Source organism: Marmota flaviventris, chromosome 2 (assembly GCF_047511675.1).
Source record: "Marmota flaviventris isolate mMarFla1 chromosome 2, mMarFla1.hap1, whole genome shotgun sequence".
NCBI classification, from domain to species: Eukaryota; Metazoa; Chordata; class Mammalia; order Rodentia; family Sciuridae; genus Marmota; species Marmota flaviventris.
The window spans coordinates 165224145-165245405 of record NC_092499.1 but is presented as its reverse complement, the minus strand read 5'-3'; the positions used below and the strand labels follow the sequence as shown (position 1 = coordinate 165245405).

The window sequence follows — 21261 nt, the reverse complement described above, 5'->3', positions numbered from 1 at the left end:
ATGGAATTGCTGGGTAATATGGCAACTCTTATATCTAACTTTTTGAGGAACTGACAAACTCTTTTTCAAAGCAGGGGTGCACTGTTTTTACCTTCCCAACAGAAATTCCTAAGGGTTTCAATTTCTCCAATCCTCACTAACACTTGTTATTTTGTTCATCTTTTTGATTATATAGCCAGCTAGTTGGATGGAAAGTAGGATATCATTGTGGTTTTGATTGTATTACCCTAATGACTTCTGATGTTGAGAATATTTTCATATACTTATTTGCTACTTGTATATCTTCTTTGGAGAAATGTCTTTTAAATCCTTTGCCCATGTTTTCTTATTATTAAGTTAAAATATATTCTCAAGGGATACAAGTCTTTACTAAGTATATAATTTGCAAATATTTTTCTTTCTTCTTTTTTGATGAAAACAATACCTTTATTTTTTAATTTATTTTTATGTGGTGCTAAGGATTGAACCCAGTGCTTCACATGTACTAGGCAGGCACTCTACTGCTGAGCCATAACCCCAGCCCTATTTTTTCTTATTCTGTGGCTTGCCTTTTCATTTTCTTTCTTTTCTTTTCTTTTTTATTTATAATCAGGGATTGAACCCAGGTGCATTTAATTACTGAGTCCCAAATCCCCAGCCCTTTTTTATATTTTATTTAGAGAAAGGGTCTCATGAGTTGCTTAGGGACTAACTAAGTTGCTGAAGCTGGCTTTGAACTCACAATCCTCCTGCCCCAGACTCAGGAGCCATGGGATTACAGGTATGAACTTTCTTGATGGTGTTCCTTGAAGCACCAAGTTTTTAATTTTATGATGTCACATTTAATTTTTCTTTTGTTGCTTGTACTTTTGGGGTCATATCTAAGAAACCATTGCCTGATCAAAAGGAAATAATAGCATGGGCAACATTCATCCTGTTTCATTAACATGTGTCAAAGCATGTCATAGGTCTTGACACACAGAACAGAGGAATATCATGAATAAACATTTGTTGATATTTTTGTTTAAATAAAAACAAAAAGCTGAGAAATGTTCTGAAAGGTACTCTAATGTGATAGAACTTTCATAATGAAAGCTTAATCTCTCATAGATCCAGACAGAAAACAAACATTACTACTATACAAAGAGCTCACAAAGTATTTTTAAGAAATGTATTGTTGAGTCAACCTCTCTATATCAGAGAAAACATTTGCTATTTGTTTTTTTGGGGATTGGTTGACTTCACTTAGCATTATCTTCTCCAACACCATCCATTTACCTGCAAATGGCATGGTTTTGTTCTTTTTAATGCTGAGTAAAATTTCATTGTGTATAAATGCCACATTTTTTAAAATCCATTCATCCACTGAAGGACATCTAGGTTGGCTCCTCAGTTTAGCTATTGTGAATTGTGCTGCTATAAACTTTGAAGTGGCTGTGTCCCTGTAATATGCTATTTTTAAGTCCTTTGGATATAGTCCAAGGAGAGGAATAGCTGGGTCAAATGGTGGTTCCACACCCAGTTTTCCAAGGAATCTACATACTGCTTTTCAAACTGGCTGCACAAACTGTTGCAGTCCCACCAGCAATGTATGAGTGTACATTTTTCCCCACGTCCTCCCAACACTTATTGTTGTTTGTCTTCATAATAGCTGGAGTGAGATGATATCTTAGAGTGGTTTTGATTTGCATTTCTCTGATTGCTAGAGATGATGAGCATTTTTGGGATAGGGAGGGAAAGCATGGGATGAATAGAGGAATTCGAGATAGGGAAGAGGGGTGGAGGGAAAGGAGGGGGTAGGGGAATAACAAGCATGGTGGAACGTGATGGTCATCATTATACAAAGTACATATATGAAGACTTGAATTGGATGTCAACATACTTTATATACAAACAGAAATACAAAAAGTGTGGTATTTATGTGTATTAAGAATTGTAATGCAAAAGAAAAAAAAATAATGTTACCTTAGATTAGGTAGAGGGAAGTGAGAGGAGGGGAAGGAAGGGGATGTGGGGATAAAAAAAATAGTAGAATAAAAGAGACATTATTGCTGTATGTATGTATGTGACTGTATGACCAATGTGATTCTACAATATGTATACTCAGAAAAATGAGAAATTATATTCCATCTATGTATGATACATCAAAGTATATAAGTGCATTCTACTGTCATGTATAACTAATTAAAACAAATTTTAAAAAAAGAAATGTATTGTTGTTTAAATATTTTTTGGTTAATTCAGTGAAGAACTCCAAGTGAAATAAAGGCAGGAGTTTGGAGTAATGTATTCATTCATTAAATGCAGAATTGGTTATAAACCAAGGATGATATTTTTTGAACTATATCATTTCAAGTGTGAGGCCCAAAGAAATAATCAAATATGCCATAATATGCAAGAATGATATATTTTGAAAATTTTCATTTGAAAATAATTTTTCTCTTACAGAACAGTTGAAGAAACAATGCATCCTTTACTAAGATTCACCTATTGTAAACATTTTGCTCCATTTGCTTTATAATGTACTATCTATACACACATTCATTCATTCATACACACATACACATAATATTTTTTCTAAATCATTGAGAAGACATTATATATATTATGGCCTTTTACCCTTAGAAACTTCAGTGTAATTTTTCTAAAAATAAGATATTTCCCTATTCATCCCAATACAGTTATCAGCCTTAGTAAATTTAATGATTATATAATTCATTTTTACTACTCATGTTCCAGTATTCAAGCTGAGTTAATAATGTGTTTATGACATTCCCCCCTCTCATATATAATCCAGTCTAAGATCAGTTATTGACATTAGTTGTCATTGTTGCTTCAGTATTGTATAATCTGAAATATTTGTGCAGCCTTTGTCTTTATGGCACTGACATTTTTGGTGAATAGTCCCTTTTTTCTTTCTTTTCAGCATGTTCCTCATTTCTGACTTATTTGATGTTTTCTCATGATTAGGTTCAGGTTATGTACATCTAGACAGAATACTATGTATAAATTATGTTGTATTCTTCTCAGGTTATCACATTCAGAGGTACATACTGTCCATTTGCCCCTCAATGGTGGTATTTTGATCACACAATTGAGTTGTTTGTTGCCTGGATTCTCCATTATATAGTTCTTATTTCCCCCACAACTAATAATAAATCTCTAGAGATAAAACTATAAAACAGACTATTCCTTCTTGAGGAAGAATTTTTATTATTACATTTTTACTCTTGTTATAAAGAGTGGCCTCTACATATTTTTAAAAAATCTAATTTCACTTATTATACTTGAATAAGTTCCATGCCATTTAAAAAATCTATTTTATTCCAGTAGTTCACATACACTGAGTATTTATGAAAAACTGTTCATTAAACCATCTACTATCTAGGATATGGGACAATATAGCTTTAAAATCCAACTGGTATCAAAGCCTTGATTTTGGTTCCATTAAAAATAAATTTCTTTGCCTTATGCTATAGAAACTAAATTAAATTATATAATTATGAGAATATTCTTTTTCAACAAAATGAGATTAAACCCCTATCTCTCACCATGCACAAAACTCAACTCAAAATGGATCAAGGACTTAGGAATAAAACCAGAGACCCTGAAAAAGTAGGCCCTAATGTCCATCATGTGGGCTTAGGCCACAACTTCCTTAATAAGACCCCTGTGTCACAAGAATTAAAATCAAGAATCAATAAATGGGATGGACTCAAACTAAAAAGCTTCTTCCCAGCAAAAGAAGCAATCTGTGAGGTGTATAGAGAGACTACATCTTGGGAGCAAATCTTTACCCCTCACACATCAGATAGAGCACAAATCACGAGGGTATATAAAGAACTCAAAAAGCTAAACACCAAAAAAACCCCAAATAACCCAATCAATAAATGGGCCAAGGACCTGAATAGACACTTTTCAGAAGATGATATAAAATCAATCAACAAATACATGAAAAAATCTTCATCATCACTAGCAAATAGAGAAATGTAAATCAAAACCACTCTACGATTTCATCTCACTCCAGTCAGAATGGCAGCTATTATGCATACAAACAACAATAAATGTTGGCAAGGATGTGGGGAAAAAGTTACACTCACACACTGTTGGTGGGACTGAAAATTGGTGCAGCCAATATGGAAAGCAGTATGGAGATTTCTTAGAAAATTGGGAATCGAACCACCATTTGACCCAGCTTTCCCTCTCCTCGGTCTATACTCAAAGGACTTAAAAACAGTATACTACAGGGACACAGCCACACCAATGTTTATAGCAACACAATTCACAATAGCTAAACTGCTGTGGAACCAACCTAGATGCCCTTCAATAGATGAATGGATTAAAAAATGTGGCATATATACACAATGGAATATTACTCAGCAATAAAAGAGAATAAAATCATGGCATTTGCAGGAAAATGGATGGAGTTAGAGAAGATGAAGCTAAGTGAAGTTAGCCAATCCAAAAAACCAAATGCCAAATGTTTTCTTTGATATAAGGAGGCTGATTTATAGTGGGATAGGGAAGGGGACCATGGGAGGAATAGATGAATTCTAGATAGGACAGAGGGGTTGGAGGGGAAAGGAGGGGACATGGGATAATTAATGATGGTGGAATGTGATGATCATTACTATTCAAAGTACAGGTATGAAGACACGAATTGGTGTGAATATACTGTGTATACAACCAGAGATATGAAAAATTGTGATATATATATATATATATATATATATATATATATATATATATAATTGTAATGCATTCTGCTGTCATATATAAATTTTAAAAAAATTACATAAAAAAGAATATTCTTTTTAGAAAAAGAAATTTGAGGAAGAATCTAGCTATCTTCAAATTCTATATGGATTCTGGTCAAAATAATATTGATTATTACTCATTCTTTTCTGAGCAGCATGATTTTGAGATGAGCTTTAATTCAAGGCTTTTAACTTGAATTACAAACAACTAACATATAAAATACTCAAGTGGCCAAGTAGCTTTAGTTTCTGAGTTTGGCAGCAAGGATAAAGCAGGGAATTTTTAGAAAACTGGGGGGGAAAGTTGTTGCTCTTGTTTGTGGTGTTTTGAACTTTAAAAATAGTTTTTAAATTAAAAAAAATAACTTTTAAAGATATTTCCTTACTCATTTTGCTATCATGACTATCTTATGGAAGAGCATATTTCACAAAGCCTCCAAAACAACAATTCTTTCACAGAAGCCAGGAGTCTCAGATATAGAAAACAAAGGGGTAAGTCCAAGTCTTATTCTCTTAAAAGGAAAATGAATTCTGCTATAGCTCCCTATCTCTTTCAAGTCTAGCTTATCATCTATAAGTTTGTCTTACTCATAATACAATAACATTCCAGTGTTTATGGGGAAAAAAAGGATTTTATTTTTTTTTTAAATTAGCAGAATTCAGCAGCCAAAGCATTAGAATTAAAATTATTTTGTTTTTCTGGAAAGCATTTGTAGTCCACCAATCCAAAGGAGGAAAAAAAGGAGAGGGATTAACTCTCTGAAAGGAAGGTCAAAAACATAATTTACAAGTGAGGCAAGGGAAACAGCTGTATCTGCTGGCCCAATAAGACTATCAGCTGAAGACTTTACCAACAATATAAAAACCACATCTACCAGATGTCAAATGATACAACTGGAGGTCAAACATGTTTGGGTTCACTGTTCTCTCCAATTTCTTTATAGTATTTCATGTTAAATGATAAGGTGTCTTCCACAGACCACCAGCAGGGATAATAAAAACATTTCCACACAAGATACCATGACGGTACCCCAGCAGACTGGCCTTAGTGCTGAAGCATATCTCATGCATGTTCTTTTGTTAAAAAAAGCAATCTAATCAGGATCAATATGTTAAGTATGAGAGAAACTTAAATGGCTGCAAATCATTCATATCCTGATAAACCACTTGTGTTGTTAATCAGGCTTGTTCAATATAAATCTTATGAGATCACCATTATATGTACAACCCATTTTTTATCAAAATAATCTTATATGGTGCATGACTATACATTTACTCTTTATTTGTTAATGATTCAATCTGTTTCAGATGGCTTATATCAGAGATTTCCTTACTTGATCTTTCGAAATATGTAGAGTAAATCATTTCTTTTAAAAAGAGGCTGCCTGACTTCATAGTTTTGCAACTGAGGCATTTTAATGTCAAGTAAATGGCATGTGTCACAGCTGTTTCTAAAAATGTTATTTACAAGAAGAATATGAAACTGATATAAAATAAATTCCACAAATTATGTATTTTACTCACAGGCTCAACCATCATGAGTCCAGAGAAGCCAAGCAACTCAAGAATTGATACATGGACACCTATGTAATTGTTACGACTCTCTGAGGCATATGGTGCACAGAGGCAAAGCCCTCTGACTTCACACAAAGAAACCATTCCAGGTCATCCCTGAGGACACCAGAGCATAAGCTATGTGGTAATTGGAAGCATGTCAGCCACCTCTGCTATCAACATGCAGAGATGCTTTCCAGGGGCTAATCTTACATTGCCCCAGTTTCCTTTATCTATTCCAACACTCTTTGCAGAATCATCCATCTATGTCAGTTCATCAGTTTTATTTTCATTTTCTTTTCCTAATTCCCAGTTTCCTCTTTGCCAACTATTCACAATGGGCAAAGAGGAGCAAAGTGGAAAAAGACAGGGTTTTTTTTTAATCCCCCTTTCTCCTGAAAATAAAAAAGATCTGCTGTTTTTCTTTTGAATCATTAAGTGATCTTAATGTGATTTGTATAAAGTTCACAGAGCTATTGCCCACAAGAGGTGAAAAAAAATTCATCTATATCAACTTAACTGGTTAAAGGTTTATACAGTGGCTATCAGGCTTTCAGGTTGTGGCCCAGTCTTTCCCACTTACCTTGGCTTTCCCATCCTGGGCTGACATATATCCAACACACATGCTCTCTGTTGTGTGGCTCCACAGAAATTCCACTGTGTGAAAGAGACCACAAATAGGCACATTCAGATCACAGATGGAAAATAAATCTTTGCTTTTTAATAGAACAGTTAAAGATAGCTTTATATTTAACATACTCAGTTCCCCACTTTCCATTTGCTCCTTCATAAATGTCAAGATGATTTAGTGCTCAAAACTGTGTAATGCCATTTATGTGAAATGAAAAATGTATTCTTTCTTGTCAAAAATTATGATTATTACATGTAAAATAAATGCTCTTCTGTTTGAAACATAACATTAAACATATATACACTCATATATACTATACACAATGATTTAGTAAATGTAATATTCCATAGCATAGATTCTTTTAACACACACACACACACACACACACACACACACCAGGTCTAGGTTTCTAATATCATTCAGTAGGAAAAAAAACCAGGATTCCTGGAGAAAGGCTGTTTCCAGAGCTGGGACAGAGAAAATGTAAAATGAATTTTAACCATCTTGTTGTAGAAAGTAAAAAAAATACTCAAAGAATGAAAGAGACTCATCAAAAAGAAACAAGGGTCAGCTTAAAGGGCTCCCACCGGCCAATCTATGTCTATGAAAATAAATGTGAACCAGGTGTAGTGGCACACGCCTGTAATCCCAGCAACTCTGGAAGCTGAGGCAGGATCACACATTCTAGGCCAGCTTCAGCAATTTAGCAAGAACCTGTCTCAAAATAAAAATTAGAAAGGTCTGGGGATGTAGCTCAGTGGTAAAGTGCCCCTGGGCTCAATCCCTACTACCCAAATATGTTTTTAAATTAAAAAAGAAAGAGAATAATGTATTATAATCACTGTTCAAAATAAGAACCAAAAAGCCCATACTGGTCCAAGCAAATAAATGAAAAAATGGCAAAGATAAAGTCTTCCTGGCAGAAGAAAGCCAACTAATAAATAAATACAGAAGAAATAACAGAGTTAGAAAAATCATCATGGTTGCTAAAACTAGTGGGTAAAGATTTGAAGAGGGAGAGGTTATTTACACCAAAATATCTCTTCACAAAATTCATATTAAATATAAAGTGGCAAACTGTAAATTCACTGTGAAAAAACCAGTGGACTCCAATTTAACCAAATGATCAAAGCTAATTTGGCCAATTAAGGCACAAATGTGCCTTTAGAAAAGACACATTGAGACACATGGTGTTCTGCCAAAAACACAGAACCAGAATTTGAATGAGGAAACATCCAATAACCTGATCTAGCAACACTCTACTCAATATCTTGTTTTAACTAACCTCAAAATTGTCAAAATCAAAAAATACAAAGGAGGATGAGAAGCTGCCCTAGTTTAAAGACAACATGACACTAAATGCAAAATGCAGTAATGGATTATATCCTGGACCAGGGTAATGTAGCAGATATTAGAATGGACATTTTTGAGAACATGGCTGGCATTTGAAATGGCTAGATAGTAGTGTGGAATCAATCAATATTAAATGTTATGATTTTGATATGGGCATTGTGATTATCTAGAAGAATGGCCTTAAGAAATACACACTGAAGTATTAGGAATAAAGGAGTCAAAATTGCCATTTCACTCTGAAATAATTAAGGAAAAAAATGCCTGTCTTCTTCTTTCTCTCTTTCTCCCTACCTCCCTACCCTGCTCCCTCTCCCTCCCCGCACCTCTCTGTGTGTGTGTGTGTGTGTGTGTGTGTGTGTATAGAGGAAGGGAAAAAGGGAAAAAGGGAATGAATGGGGAGAAATGAGAATGTTAGGTAAATCTGGGGGAAAAAATTATGGGTGCTTTCTGTTCTATTCTTGCAACTTAAATGTAAGTAAGAAATTATATTTAAATAAAACGTTACAAAAAGAAAAATTCAAACACAGAAATCCACATGAAATTGTGAACTTCAAGTATATTCTTTCAAAATACTAAATTTTTAAAGTTTTGATGTACTTTCCAACAAAAATTTCTGAAGTTACTGATAATAAAACTAAATTGCTCAACACTAAGCCCTCTCTGTCCGAGGCCATCCATCTGTTTATTTCTGAGCTAATTATGCTTAAGACAAGTGTTTGAGTTGAGACACAACTGTGGGATTAGCAGTCCTAGACTCTGAAGGCTTTGCCAGACATGTGGGGAAGAAAGAAGCACTGTGTGGCAAAACTGAGTTCCTCAGATAGATGGTTCATTCCCTCATCATTAATTAATTATCAAACCTGCCAACGTGCTCAACAGATGCTCGTCAGAGGAGTGCAGGAAAACAGCATCACGCAATGAACCAAGTTCTCCTCACCAGATGTTTTTCTTCCACACACATCTGCTTTGAACTTCAAAAATCTTAAAGTCCAGAGCAAGGTCTGGGATATTTTAAATTGCCTAATAGAGTAAAGGCACTCAAGTCTTAACTGAAGCTCCTCATAGAGTAGTAATAACGAACTGTATTCAAATACAATATTAAGGCATTTCTAAAATTATAATTTCTTATTTTGTCGCAAATATTAAGGTGAAAACTGCTCAGGAGGTAGACAAAAAGAAACAAACAAAAAATGCCTGGAAATGTAGTCAATAAAATCATGAAAGCAGAGGATAAAAACACTAGATTTTTTTTTTTTTAATCAAGTAATGAAATTGTAGCAGCTATCAAAAGCCTTCCAACCAAGTAAAGCCCAGGACTGGATGGATTCTCAGCTAAATTTTACCAGACCTTTAAAGAAAAACTAATACAAATCCTCCTCAAATTATTCTAAGTAATAGAAAAGGAAGGAACACTGCCAAATTCATTCTATGAAGCCAGTGTCACCCTGATACCAAAATCAGAGAGATGCATATCAAGGAAAGAAAACTTCAGGCTAGTATCCTTGATGAACATAGCTGCAAAAAATCTTAATAAAATATAGGCAAATCACATACAAAAATACATTAAAAAGATAGTGTACCATGATCAAGTGGATTTAGTTACAAGGATGCAAGGCTGGTTCAACATATGCAGATCAATAAATGTAATTCACCACATAAATAGAGCTAAGGACAAGAATCACATGATTATCTCAATAGATGCAGAAAAAGCATTTTAAAAAGTTCAACACCCACTCATGTTTAAAACACTAGAGAAACTAAGGACAGAAAGAACTTACTACAACGTTGTAAAGGCTATTTGTGACAAACCCAAGGCCAACATCATACTGAATGGAGAAAAACTGAAAACATTTCCTCTAAAAGCAGGAACAAGAAAGGAATGTTCACTCTCACCTATTCAAGATAGTCCTTAAAACTCTATACAAAGCAATCAGGCAAGAGAAAGAAATTAAAGAGATAGAAATATGAAAACTATCTGCACATAACATGATCCTATATTTAAAAGACCCAAAAACTCCACCAAAAGACTTCTAGAGCTAATAAACATATTTAGTAAAGAAGCAGGACACAGAATCAACATATATTAATCAATTGCTTTCTTATACTCCAATAATAAACCTGCTGAAAAAGAAATTAGGAAAACTGTCCTATTCACAATAACCTCAAAAAATAAAATAAAATACTTTGGAATTAATCTAATGAAGGAGGTAGAGGAATTCTAAAATGAAAACTACAGAACACTAAAGAAAGAGACTAAAGAAGACCTTAGAGAATGGAAAGACCTCCCAATGTTCTTAGACTGGCAGAATTAATATCATCAAAATGGACATAATACCAAAAGCAGTATACAGATTCAATACAGTCCCTACAAAATACGAATGATATTCTTCACAGAACTAGAAAAAGTAGCAGTAAAATTCATATGGAAAAATAAGAGACCCAGAATAGTTAAAGAAATCCTGAGTAAAAAGAACAATTCTATAGGCATCATAATATTGGGCCTCAAATTATACTAAAGGGCTATAGTAAGCAAAACAGGATGGTACTGGCACCAAAACAGTCATGAAGAGCAATGGAATACAATAGAAGACACAGAGACAAACCTACATAAATACAGTTACCTGATACTAGACAAAGTTGTCAAACATATGTTGGAGAAAAGATAACCTTTTCAACAAATGGTACTGGGAAAACCGGAAATCCATTTGTACAGAAATGAAACTTGACCCCTGTCTCTTGCCCTGTATAAAAGTCAACTCAAAGTGGACCAGAAGACCTAGGAATTAGACCAGAAACTCTGCAACTGCTAAGAGAAAATGTAGGCCCAACACTCCAATAAGGAAGTTGGTATAGGAACCATATATACCAACTTCCTTAACAAGACTCCTAATGTGCAAGAAAGAAAACCAAAAATCAATTAAGTGGGATGGCATCAATTTAAAAACCTGCCAAACAAAGGAAATGATTAATAGTGTGAAGACAAATCCTACAGAGAAGACGATTTTTGTCACTTGCTTTTAATGCCCAGAATAAAGAAAGAACTCAAAAAACTTCACACCAACCCCCAATGCCACAAATAATTAATAAATGGGCAGAAGAATTAAACAGACACCTTCTCAAGAGAAAAAATACAAATGACCAACAAATATATGAAAAAAATGTTCAATATCTCTGGCAATTAGGGAAATGCAAATCAAAACTACATTGAGATTTCATCTCACTCCAGTCACAATGGCAATTATCAAGAAAACAAAATAATAAGCATTGGTGAGGATGTGGAGACAACAGGACAGTCATACATTGTTGATGGTAACGAAAATCAGTGCAATCACTCAGGAAAGCAATATGGAGATTCTTCCAAAAAGTGGGAATGAAACCAGCATATGACCCAGCTACCCAACCCCTTGTTATATATCCAAAAGATCTAAAATCAGCATACTATAGGGATACAGTCACATCAGTGTTTATAGCAGCACAATTCACAATAGCCAAGCTTTGGAACCAACCTTTGACAGATGAATGAATAAAGAAAATGTGGTGGGCTAGAGCTATGTAGTCCAGGGGCAGAGCACTTGCCTAGCATGTGTGAGGCACTTGGTTCAATCCTTATCACCACATAAAAATAAACAAAATAAAGGCATATTGTCTATCTACAACTACAAAAAAATTTTTTAAAAAAGAAAATGTGATTTATATACATGATGGAGTATTAGCCATAAAGAAGAGTGAAATTATGGCATCTGCTGGTAAATGGATGGAATCGGAGACTCTCATGCTAAGTGAAATGGACCAGACATAGAAAGTTAAAGGTTGAATGTTTTCTGATATACAGAAACTAGTTCAAAATATGGGCCTCAGGAAAGGAACATAGTATGGCTTAGGTCATTTAATAAGTGCACAAAATGAAAGTCAAGCTAAATTCTTGGATCCTCAAACCTACATTCTATTACTCTGAAAATTAATCATTTTTATAATATAATTTTTTATAAAAAGTATTTATAATTAGCATTACATATTAAGAAGATTAAAATCTTTACAAACACCAAAGGACCATAAGACATCAAACACAATTCTTAAATCATTTTACTCTTAAGGAAGGCTTTTTAAGATCAATAAATATAATTACATTTTTAAAATACATATGTATATATAGCATTTTACCATGTGGAAAAAAATTCAAGAGATGAATGACAAATCTAGGAAAATATTGGCAATTAATTCATAGCACAAAGGGTTAATTCTTTTGAGTACTAAAATATTTATTCCAAATCATTAAGAAAAGACAAATATCCAAAGAAAAAACAAAAAGGTTATCAGGGATAACTCTAAAACATATGAAAAGATGCTCTACATTATTCATACTAAATAAAAAGAAATTATAATCACTAGATACCATTACTCAACTATTAGTCTTCACATACCAAAAGGCTTAAAATAACATAGTTAGTTGAGAGGGAAGAAGACAGCAGTCTCATATGGTGGTGAGAATATGACCATTTGGAAATATACATTCATAATTCAGGATAGTTATGTTCTATAAGGTTGTAATTAACACTGAATTTACAAATACTGACTCATTGCTTTTAAGAGAAACAAAGGGATAAATAAGTTCCTGTTGGCCCCTAGTCACATTTTCAACAACTTATTAATAAATACCCTTATTTTATGTATGTTTTTATTTAAAAAAACCTTTTAAATTTTTTTCTCCACATTTTTGTATTGGTGCATTATCATTGTACATACTGATGGGATTTGTTGTTACATATTCGTACATGCAAACAATATACAAATAATAATATAATTTGCCTTAACATACATTTCTTACAAATAATTAATTGAACAAAGCATTTCTTTATAATAACACCACCTAAGAATGGCTTAACATTTTCTTGGCCCTACGTAATGTGCCTGTAAATTTCTTTGGCTCTAAAAAGTCTTATAACAATACTGTCCTCTATGCTTTTTAAATTGGTGGTTATCATTTCATGAATCCACGCAATCAGCTGCTTTCCCATATCTTTATACATAGATGTTACTTTAGCATTTTCTGAAACAGCCTCACATACAGATTGGTGAATTTCTCCCTTCTTTTTCTAGACGGACTATGTTGTTTGTTCATTAACAATGACTCCACAGCCATGAGTACTGTAGCTTGAGCCCGGGAGAGATTATCTAACATGCACGGAGGTTTCTCTGTAAGACACCACTACCTTCTTGCACTCCGGAACAGTAGAAACACTTTAGCACTATGTTTGGGGGACATTTTGAACAACTAAATCATCAACAAAAGGCAAATGAAGAAAGTATGGCACTAAAAAGACTTGAAAAAGACATTTCCAGTAGAAGAGCTTGAAACAAGAAGGCACAAGGTTTCTTTGTTCACCTCAACTGGGAATATGTGCATCAGATGACACCAAATTTTCACCACTTGGGCAAAAAAATGTCTATGAAAGTACTGAAATTCTGATTTGGGAGTTATAAATAAATTTTAGCAGGTATGCAAATTAACAAATATGGAATTCAGGAATAATTATAATTAACCATTTGATCTAGAAATTTCACTTCAAGGTATTTATTTTAGAGATGTGTTTCTATATGCATAAAATATTTCAAAGAATATTCACTGAAACAGTTTTAATTAGTAAGAAACTGGAAACAGATCAATTGCTTACTGGTAGATGGATATAGGAATAGCTATGATAACCTATACAATGGAATATTTACTATGCAACAATAAAAAATGAATGAGGAAGTTCTATGTGGGTGATATGAAATCACTGATTTTTTTTCAAATGTTGTGACTATGAAACAAAACCAAAATAAAATGATATAAGATACACATTGATTTATAACTGAAATTTTACAAACTAGCCTTTTTACTTGCAGTGTATTCAGTCTACTGGGTTCTTAATAGGCTACTTGTATTTAAGATATTCTGTTTCTGACTCACTAAATTGACTTTAGAACTCATTACTGTGACATAATCAGTTTCAAAAAACAATAATCTACAAGATAGTTTGGCTGGAAAAAAAGGTAAGGTGGAAAATAATCTATAGAGATGACACTGCCAATTTGTGAAAAAAAAATTAAAGAGAAACATACATGAACATGATAGTAAATCCACACAGTCTCTGTGCATAAATATTTTAGAAACTAACAACAGTGATTGCTACTGGGAACTGGTTAACTAAGAGGCTTGTGTAGAGGTCAACCCATCTTTCACCATACATCCCTTCTAAAACTTCAGAATTTTGTCCCATTTTTATTTATCTTCCTTTTTAAAAATTGCTCCTAGGAATTTTGATTACCCTGTTCGTCTGCATTATCTATAAAGAATTAATTTCATCTCAATTTAGATTAAGACAATATGAACTACTAAATTTAAACAAAAATTTATTGGTGCATAATAATTATGCATGTTAGTGGAATTCATGTGACATATTCATATGTGCACAAAAGATAATTTGGTCAATTTCATTCACTAGTTACCCACTGCCCTTAGCCTCTTCTACCTCCCCCTCATCTCCTTCCTCTCTACACTACTGGTCTCCCTTCTATTTTCATGAGATTCCTTTTTAATCTTTTCTTTCTCTAGCTTTCACATATGAAAGAGAACATCCATCCTTTGACTTTTGAGTCTGGCTTATTTTGTTTACCATGATTGAACTACTGAAATTTGATTTAATAAGATGTTCCCATATACATTTTTATGCCTTTATTTTATTTATTTATTTTTATGTAGTGCTGAACCCAGTGGCTCACATGTGCTAGGCAAGCTCTCTAACACTGAACTACAACCCCAGCCTATTCCAGTATACTTCTTTTTTATACATATATTTAGTTGTCGATGGACCTTTATTTTATTTATTTATCATTATGTGGTGCTGAGAATCAAACCCAGAGCCTCACACACAAAGCAAAGTGCTCTATCACTGAGCCACAACTCCAGCCCTCCCATATACTTTTAATTGTCTTTCATAAGATGTTTTATCATAATGTGAAGCTCATCGAATGTTTTCAAAATGTTTCTTATCTCATAATTATATAAAAAGATAACCAAATCTTATGAGGGTACATTAATAAATCCCTATTTATTCATACTAAGTACACATATTTAGGACAAAATCTACTATGTTCAAAGAGCAATCAAAATAAAACAAAAAAATTAATCAGGCAACTTCCCCAAACTGCTTTTCCATTAGAAAAAGAAGAAGGAAAAAAGCCAAAATCAGACATCTTTTAAAATAAGTAACAAACATTTATTTGTCTCAAAGGTAAAGTTTACCTCTGTCAGAACACAACAGACACTAGTATGGCAATATGTAAATCAATGGATGTGTAACTTATGTGATTCTGCAATCTGTATATGGGGTAAAAATGGGAGTTCATAACCCACTTGAATCAAAGTGTGAAATATGATATATCAAGAAATATGTAATGTTTTGAACAACCAACAATAAAAAATTAAAAAAAACTGTTCCATTATTAGTAAATTCCTGGTTTATAATTAAAATGTAGCAAATGTAGTTGTTAAACTACAGTTACATAGACAGAAATCAATATGTCAATAAAAGAGTAGCATTTCTTATGGAAATGGAAGGAGACCCTCAGAGTTATACAAAAGTACATACAAGAGGAAGTGAGGGGAAGGGGAAAAATAATACAAGGGGGACAAACGAATGTCAGTAGAGGGGGCAGAGAGAGAAGAGGGGAGGGGAGGGGAGGGGAGGGGGGATAGTAGAGGATAGGAAAGGCAGCAGAATACAACAGACACTAGTATGGCAATATGTAAATCAATGGATGTGCAACTGATGTGATTCTGCAATCTGTATATGGGGTAAAAATGGGAGCTTATAACCCACTTGAATCAAATTGTGAAATATGATATATCAAGAACTATGTAATGTTTTGAACAGCCAACAATAAAAAATTTAAAAAATAAATAAATAAATAAATTAAAATATTTGTAATGAAACAAACAAAAAAAAAAGAGTAGCATTTCTTAACATTAATGATATTTAGACATCTAGGTTAGTTTCCTGATTGGGAGATTATATTGTCCCACAGAATATTAAAAACTGACTCTAATTGAATCTGGGAAATGCAACTTGATAGTACCAGCATTCTTCTCCATGCAATTGTTGCATGAAGGAGAGAGACTGTGAACTCACACAACACATAGGGCAAATGAGTGGTATGTCTGGGCCTGTGGAAGTTCTAGCTATATGGTCTTTGGTGTGATCAGGCTCAAGTTTATTTCCATTTAGAGAAGCTCCCAGCCTTTCACTAATGATTATTTTCTTTGATAACAGCCAGTGACTGTTTACAACCTCAACTCCTGATTCAAAAAGGATCACTAGTTTTAAGGCCAAAGTCCGTAGATTTGTGAGTCTACTAGAAAAACCCACACATGAAAAGACCCCACATTAAGAACATGTTACAGTGTCCCTGTAGTATGCTCTTTTTAGGTCTTTAGGGAATAGACCGAGAAGGGGAATAGCTGGGTCAAATGGTGGTTCCATTCCCAGCTTTCCAAGAAATCTCCATACTGCTTTCCAAATTGGCTGCACCAATTTGCAGTCCCACCAGCAATATACAAGTGTACCCTTTTCCCCACATCCTCGCCAGCACTTGTTGTTGTTTGACTTCGTAATGGCTGCCAATCTTACTGGAGTGAGATGGTATCTTAGGGTGGTTTTGATTTGCATTTCTTTGACTGCTAGAGATGGTGAGCATTTTTTCATGTACTTGTTGATTGATTTTATGTCCTCCTCTGAGAAGTGTCTGCTCAGGTCCTTGGCCCATTTGTTGATTGGGTTATTTGTTATCTTATTGTTTAATTTTTTGAGTTCTTTGTATACTGCTACATCGATGTTCATAGCAGCACAATTCACAATCGCAAGACTGTGGAATCAACCTAGATGCCCTTCAATAGACGAATGGATAAAAAAAAAATGTGGCATTTATACACAATGGAGTATTACTCTGCATTAAAAAATGACAAAATCATAGAATTTGCAGGGAAATGGATGGCATTAGAGCAGATTATGCTAAGTGAAGCTAGCCAATCCCTAAAAAACAAATGCCAAATGTCTTCTTTGATATAAGGAGAGTAACTAAGAACAGAGTAGGGAGGAAGAGCATGAGAAGTAGATTAACATTAAACAGGGATGAGAGGTGGGAGGGAAAGGGAGAGAGAAGGGAAATTGCATGGAAATGGAGGGAGACCCTCAGGGTTATACAAAATTACATACAAGAGGAAGTGAGGGGAAAGGGAAAAAAAACAAGGGGGAGAAATGAATTACAGTAGATGGGGTAGAGAGAGAAGAAGGGAGGGGAGGGGAGGGGATGGGGGATAGTAGAGGATAGGAAAGGCAGCAGAATACAACAGACACTAGTATGGCAATATGTAAATCAGTGGATGTGTAACCGATGTGATTCTGCAATCTGTATACGGGGTAAAAATGGGAGCTCATAACCCACTTGAATCAAAGTGTGAAATATGATAAGTCAAGAACTATGTAATGTTTTGAAGAACCAACAATAAAATAAAAATAAGAATAAATATTTTGAAACTCTATTTATAAAAGAGAAAAAAAAAAGAACATGTTACAGTAAGTTCCTGAGTATACTTAATATGTGAAAAATGGACATAGGGATTTGGCAGGATTCTTCTCCACTAAGTGACTTTTCACCATTATGTCATACAAAGAATGATATGAAAAAAGTTCCACATCATGATTTTGTGCCAGTGCCAGAGATGAGATGAGATGGTAGAGATGAGCCATACATGTGTTCCTTAATAATAATAGGTTAATGGCATTACAGGGACATTCAGAATGAATCTGTATGTAATCTTAGAAGCCAGTCTTTCCAGCAAGTTGTATTAGTGCTTTGGAGCAAGCAACTTAACTATTGAATATAATACTCAAGTGTGGCTCTATTTCAGTCTTAGTGGTACTCTGCTATATGAGGCTGCCCTAAGCTCAATTACAGTGCTTTGCCTCCTAGTGGCATTTAAATGACCACCTCACTGGTTAATATTAGAGCGACAAGCTACCCCTTGCATAATGCTTCTCTCAGGATACTTCTTTCTCCTTCAATATCACCCACAATGACATCCTGTTCAAATTAAACAAAATAAAAGTTTCCTTACCAGGTTGCAAGCAAGTTTTTTCTATCCAAATGAATTATCTTTTCTAACCAGAAAGAAGCTCTCAGCCACTGGTTTAAAAAAAAAAAATGTCCTACAATTGTTAACAATCCCCAGCTGCACTGGCTCCTGCACCCATTTTAAACCTCTCTGCTTGGCTTCACATCCCAGACTTTCTTGCAAGGAAAACAGAACTCTAAAATCAGAACCTTCTTGGGCTGGGCAGTTGCCAAGTCAACCACCGCTCCTTAGCCTTAGGTCGAATGGCATACCCTAGGACATTTTGCACAGTGTTTAAGTTACTCCTTAATGAATAAAGAAAAAAAAATTAAACGGGAAGAACGAGGAACTGTAAACAGAACAGACTTCTCTTATCTCTGTAGATTTCACTCCCTGGTTGTAAGGTTCTTTATAACCCAATAGAGAGTTCATCTTTTTTTTTTTTTTTTTAAGGTACAAAAATGCTTTACTGTTCTGACATGGAATCCTTAAGATTCATACAATGCATGTCCCATTATGGTCATGAAGTAACTGAGTTGGCATACTTCCCTGAAAAACTTTCACCACTGAACTGTCTAGGGAGCAATGGGGATTGAGTTCTATAGAATCCCAGTTACACTAAGCCAAGAAAATAATCATTCTCGCTTTCCAAGGCTCATTCAGGTTTGTTCAAGAATAAATAAGAATGCTGGTTGAAATGACAGGGATGTGAATCAAATAGTAATATAAGCCCTAAAGGACATTTTTAGTTCTCTTCCTGTTTTATCATCTTATTGTATTAGAAACTGCCGGAAATAGGGGGCCACAGGCTGTGACTCACAAGTTCTCTGGTGAACAGAAAACCATTCAGTAAAATGACTTTTACTGAAACACAATTTTATTCATTCAACAATGTTTTAGTCTTTATTTTATACCACAGTGATCTCTATTACCCTCTAAATAGATGAAAATTGATTTAAAAAACTGCTAAAATGCTTTCCTGAGGTTTTAGAAGAACTACCATAAGAATTACTTAATTACTACTACAAGGCTATTTTAAAATCTTTATATTTCAGATAGAAAATTTCATAGCCAAAAAAACAAAAAACCCCAAACTTCTGGTTAAATATAGATAGAACTCTACTTCTTATGATGGAAAAGAAAATTGCAAATGAAAATCTATCCCTAATTCTTGAAAAGCATTTTAATGATATTTAAAGGAATATATAAAGCAGATGATAGCTACTTGTAATCAATATCTTTGTGTTTTAAAAACAAAAGCTACTCTGAAAATAACAGTCTTAGAGAACTACCTCAACAGATTAATGCTACTCTCAGTCATTGTCAAGTTTAAATGTCATATCTGCCTTATTCATCTGGCATCTAAGTTATTTAATTTGCATCTTTCTATCTGACCCTTAAGTAAGAATTAAAATGCCAGCTTATCTGTTAGAGCTGCAGTGAAGATGTATCAATTCCAAAGCAGGCAATAAACAAACGAGCTTCCTATGATCACTGGACCCTCACATAGAATAACGTTTTAATCCAATTTTTCAGATAAATTATCAACATAAGACAAATATCCACAAGGCCTCTTTCTCCCTACGAGCCTAAAAGCTAATTGGCCTTCTCTTTGACGACTAGTTTTTTGCTCACGGAAACCTTGCAGAAATGCCTAGTCATAAGTGCGCACAGTGGCGTGTCCCATGTAATGGAAAGAAGTGATATTGCTGGTGCCTCGAGAATGAAGCTCTTTTGAAGTACATGTGTTTATATGGGCTCGCCAAATTTTTAATGCCAGTAAAACCAAAAGGCAGTTGGGATTTTAACTTACAGTAAAATGACCTTTTATTTTTTTTTTTTAATGTTTCAGGAAGCATCAATTCAATCACATTTTTTATTTTTAAACCACAGCATGTTTTGGTACAAGCAACAACAATAAAAACAAAAGTATTGGATAAAAAAATTTTTTGCCTATTCTAAGAAAGCTCAGAGAGGGGTGGACACCATATTTAAGTTCTAGTTGGCAAAAAATAGAACAGTTTCATTTGATAACATCAGGCCTAAAATGATAAACGAATTCATTATCCTTCCAGTTAATTATGTAAGAAAAAGCAAAAATTCTCATAGAATAAATTACATATCATTTATATAAAGTTCAAAATCAAGCAACAATAAACGACAGTTTTTGAGGAGATGAATAGAAGTGAAAAGGCTTTAAGAAAAACCAAGGGGTAAACACAAAATGAAAAATGGGGGAAACAAAGTAGGAAGATCAAAGAAGCCCACACATGGGCTTCAAAGATAAGAATGATGGGCAATTTTTAGGCTATTGGCAGGCCCACAGGTGTTCATTTTATTATTACCCTTTATTACTTACAAATTTATGACGCCCTTCTTTTAAAAATATATGAAACATTCCATAGTAAAAGATGAAATAAAAAAGACAAGGGGAAAAGTGGTAGCTGGACAGATGGAAGCAGTATCATACACAAAACTTTATTATCAGCACCATAAACATATTCCCAGAATGAAAAGAACCTAAAGTTATTCTCTGAATCAGGTGGGATTAAGTTAATGGCAAAGTAATAGCATGTGTGCTCATCAGATAGTCAGACTCTGCATAAACTGTGGGCCTAAAATCTGTTTAGAATGTGGGATTTCAACATAGGCTTGGCTCAGTGGCCACTGGCCACTGGCCAAACGCACAAACTTTTTTACTCCTAGAAGCCCATATACGTCTATCCTGGATTGCTTAAGAGTTTCCTAATATATACAGTCTGTTTCCAATTGGCCCTAATACTCACTGCTTCCTACTAACCACTCCACAGCAGGAACTTCTGAACTTCATAGGG

At 34.2% G+C, this 21261-nt stretch overlaps 1 protein-coding gene across 5 annotated transcripts in view; it reads right to left on the bottom strand.

The window, feature by feature from the left end:
• Positions 1 to 21261, bottom strand: part of Tasp1 (taspase 1) — a 282779-nt gene that overhangs the window by 22044 nt on the left and 239474 nt on the right. For all 5 annotated transcript variants that reach the window (XM_027921784.3, XM_071608719.1, XM_071608720.1 and 2 more), the window contains one exon: positions 6874 to 6947. In XM_027921784.3, coding sequence (XP_027777585.1) covers positions 6874 to 6947 — 74 coding nt within the window. The remainder of the gene's footprint in view (positions 1 to 6873; positions 6948 to 21261) is intronic.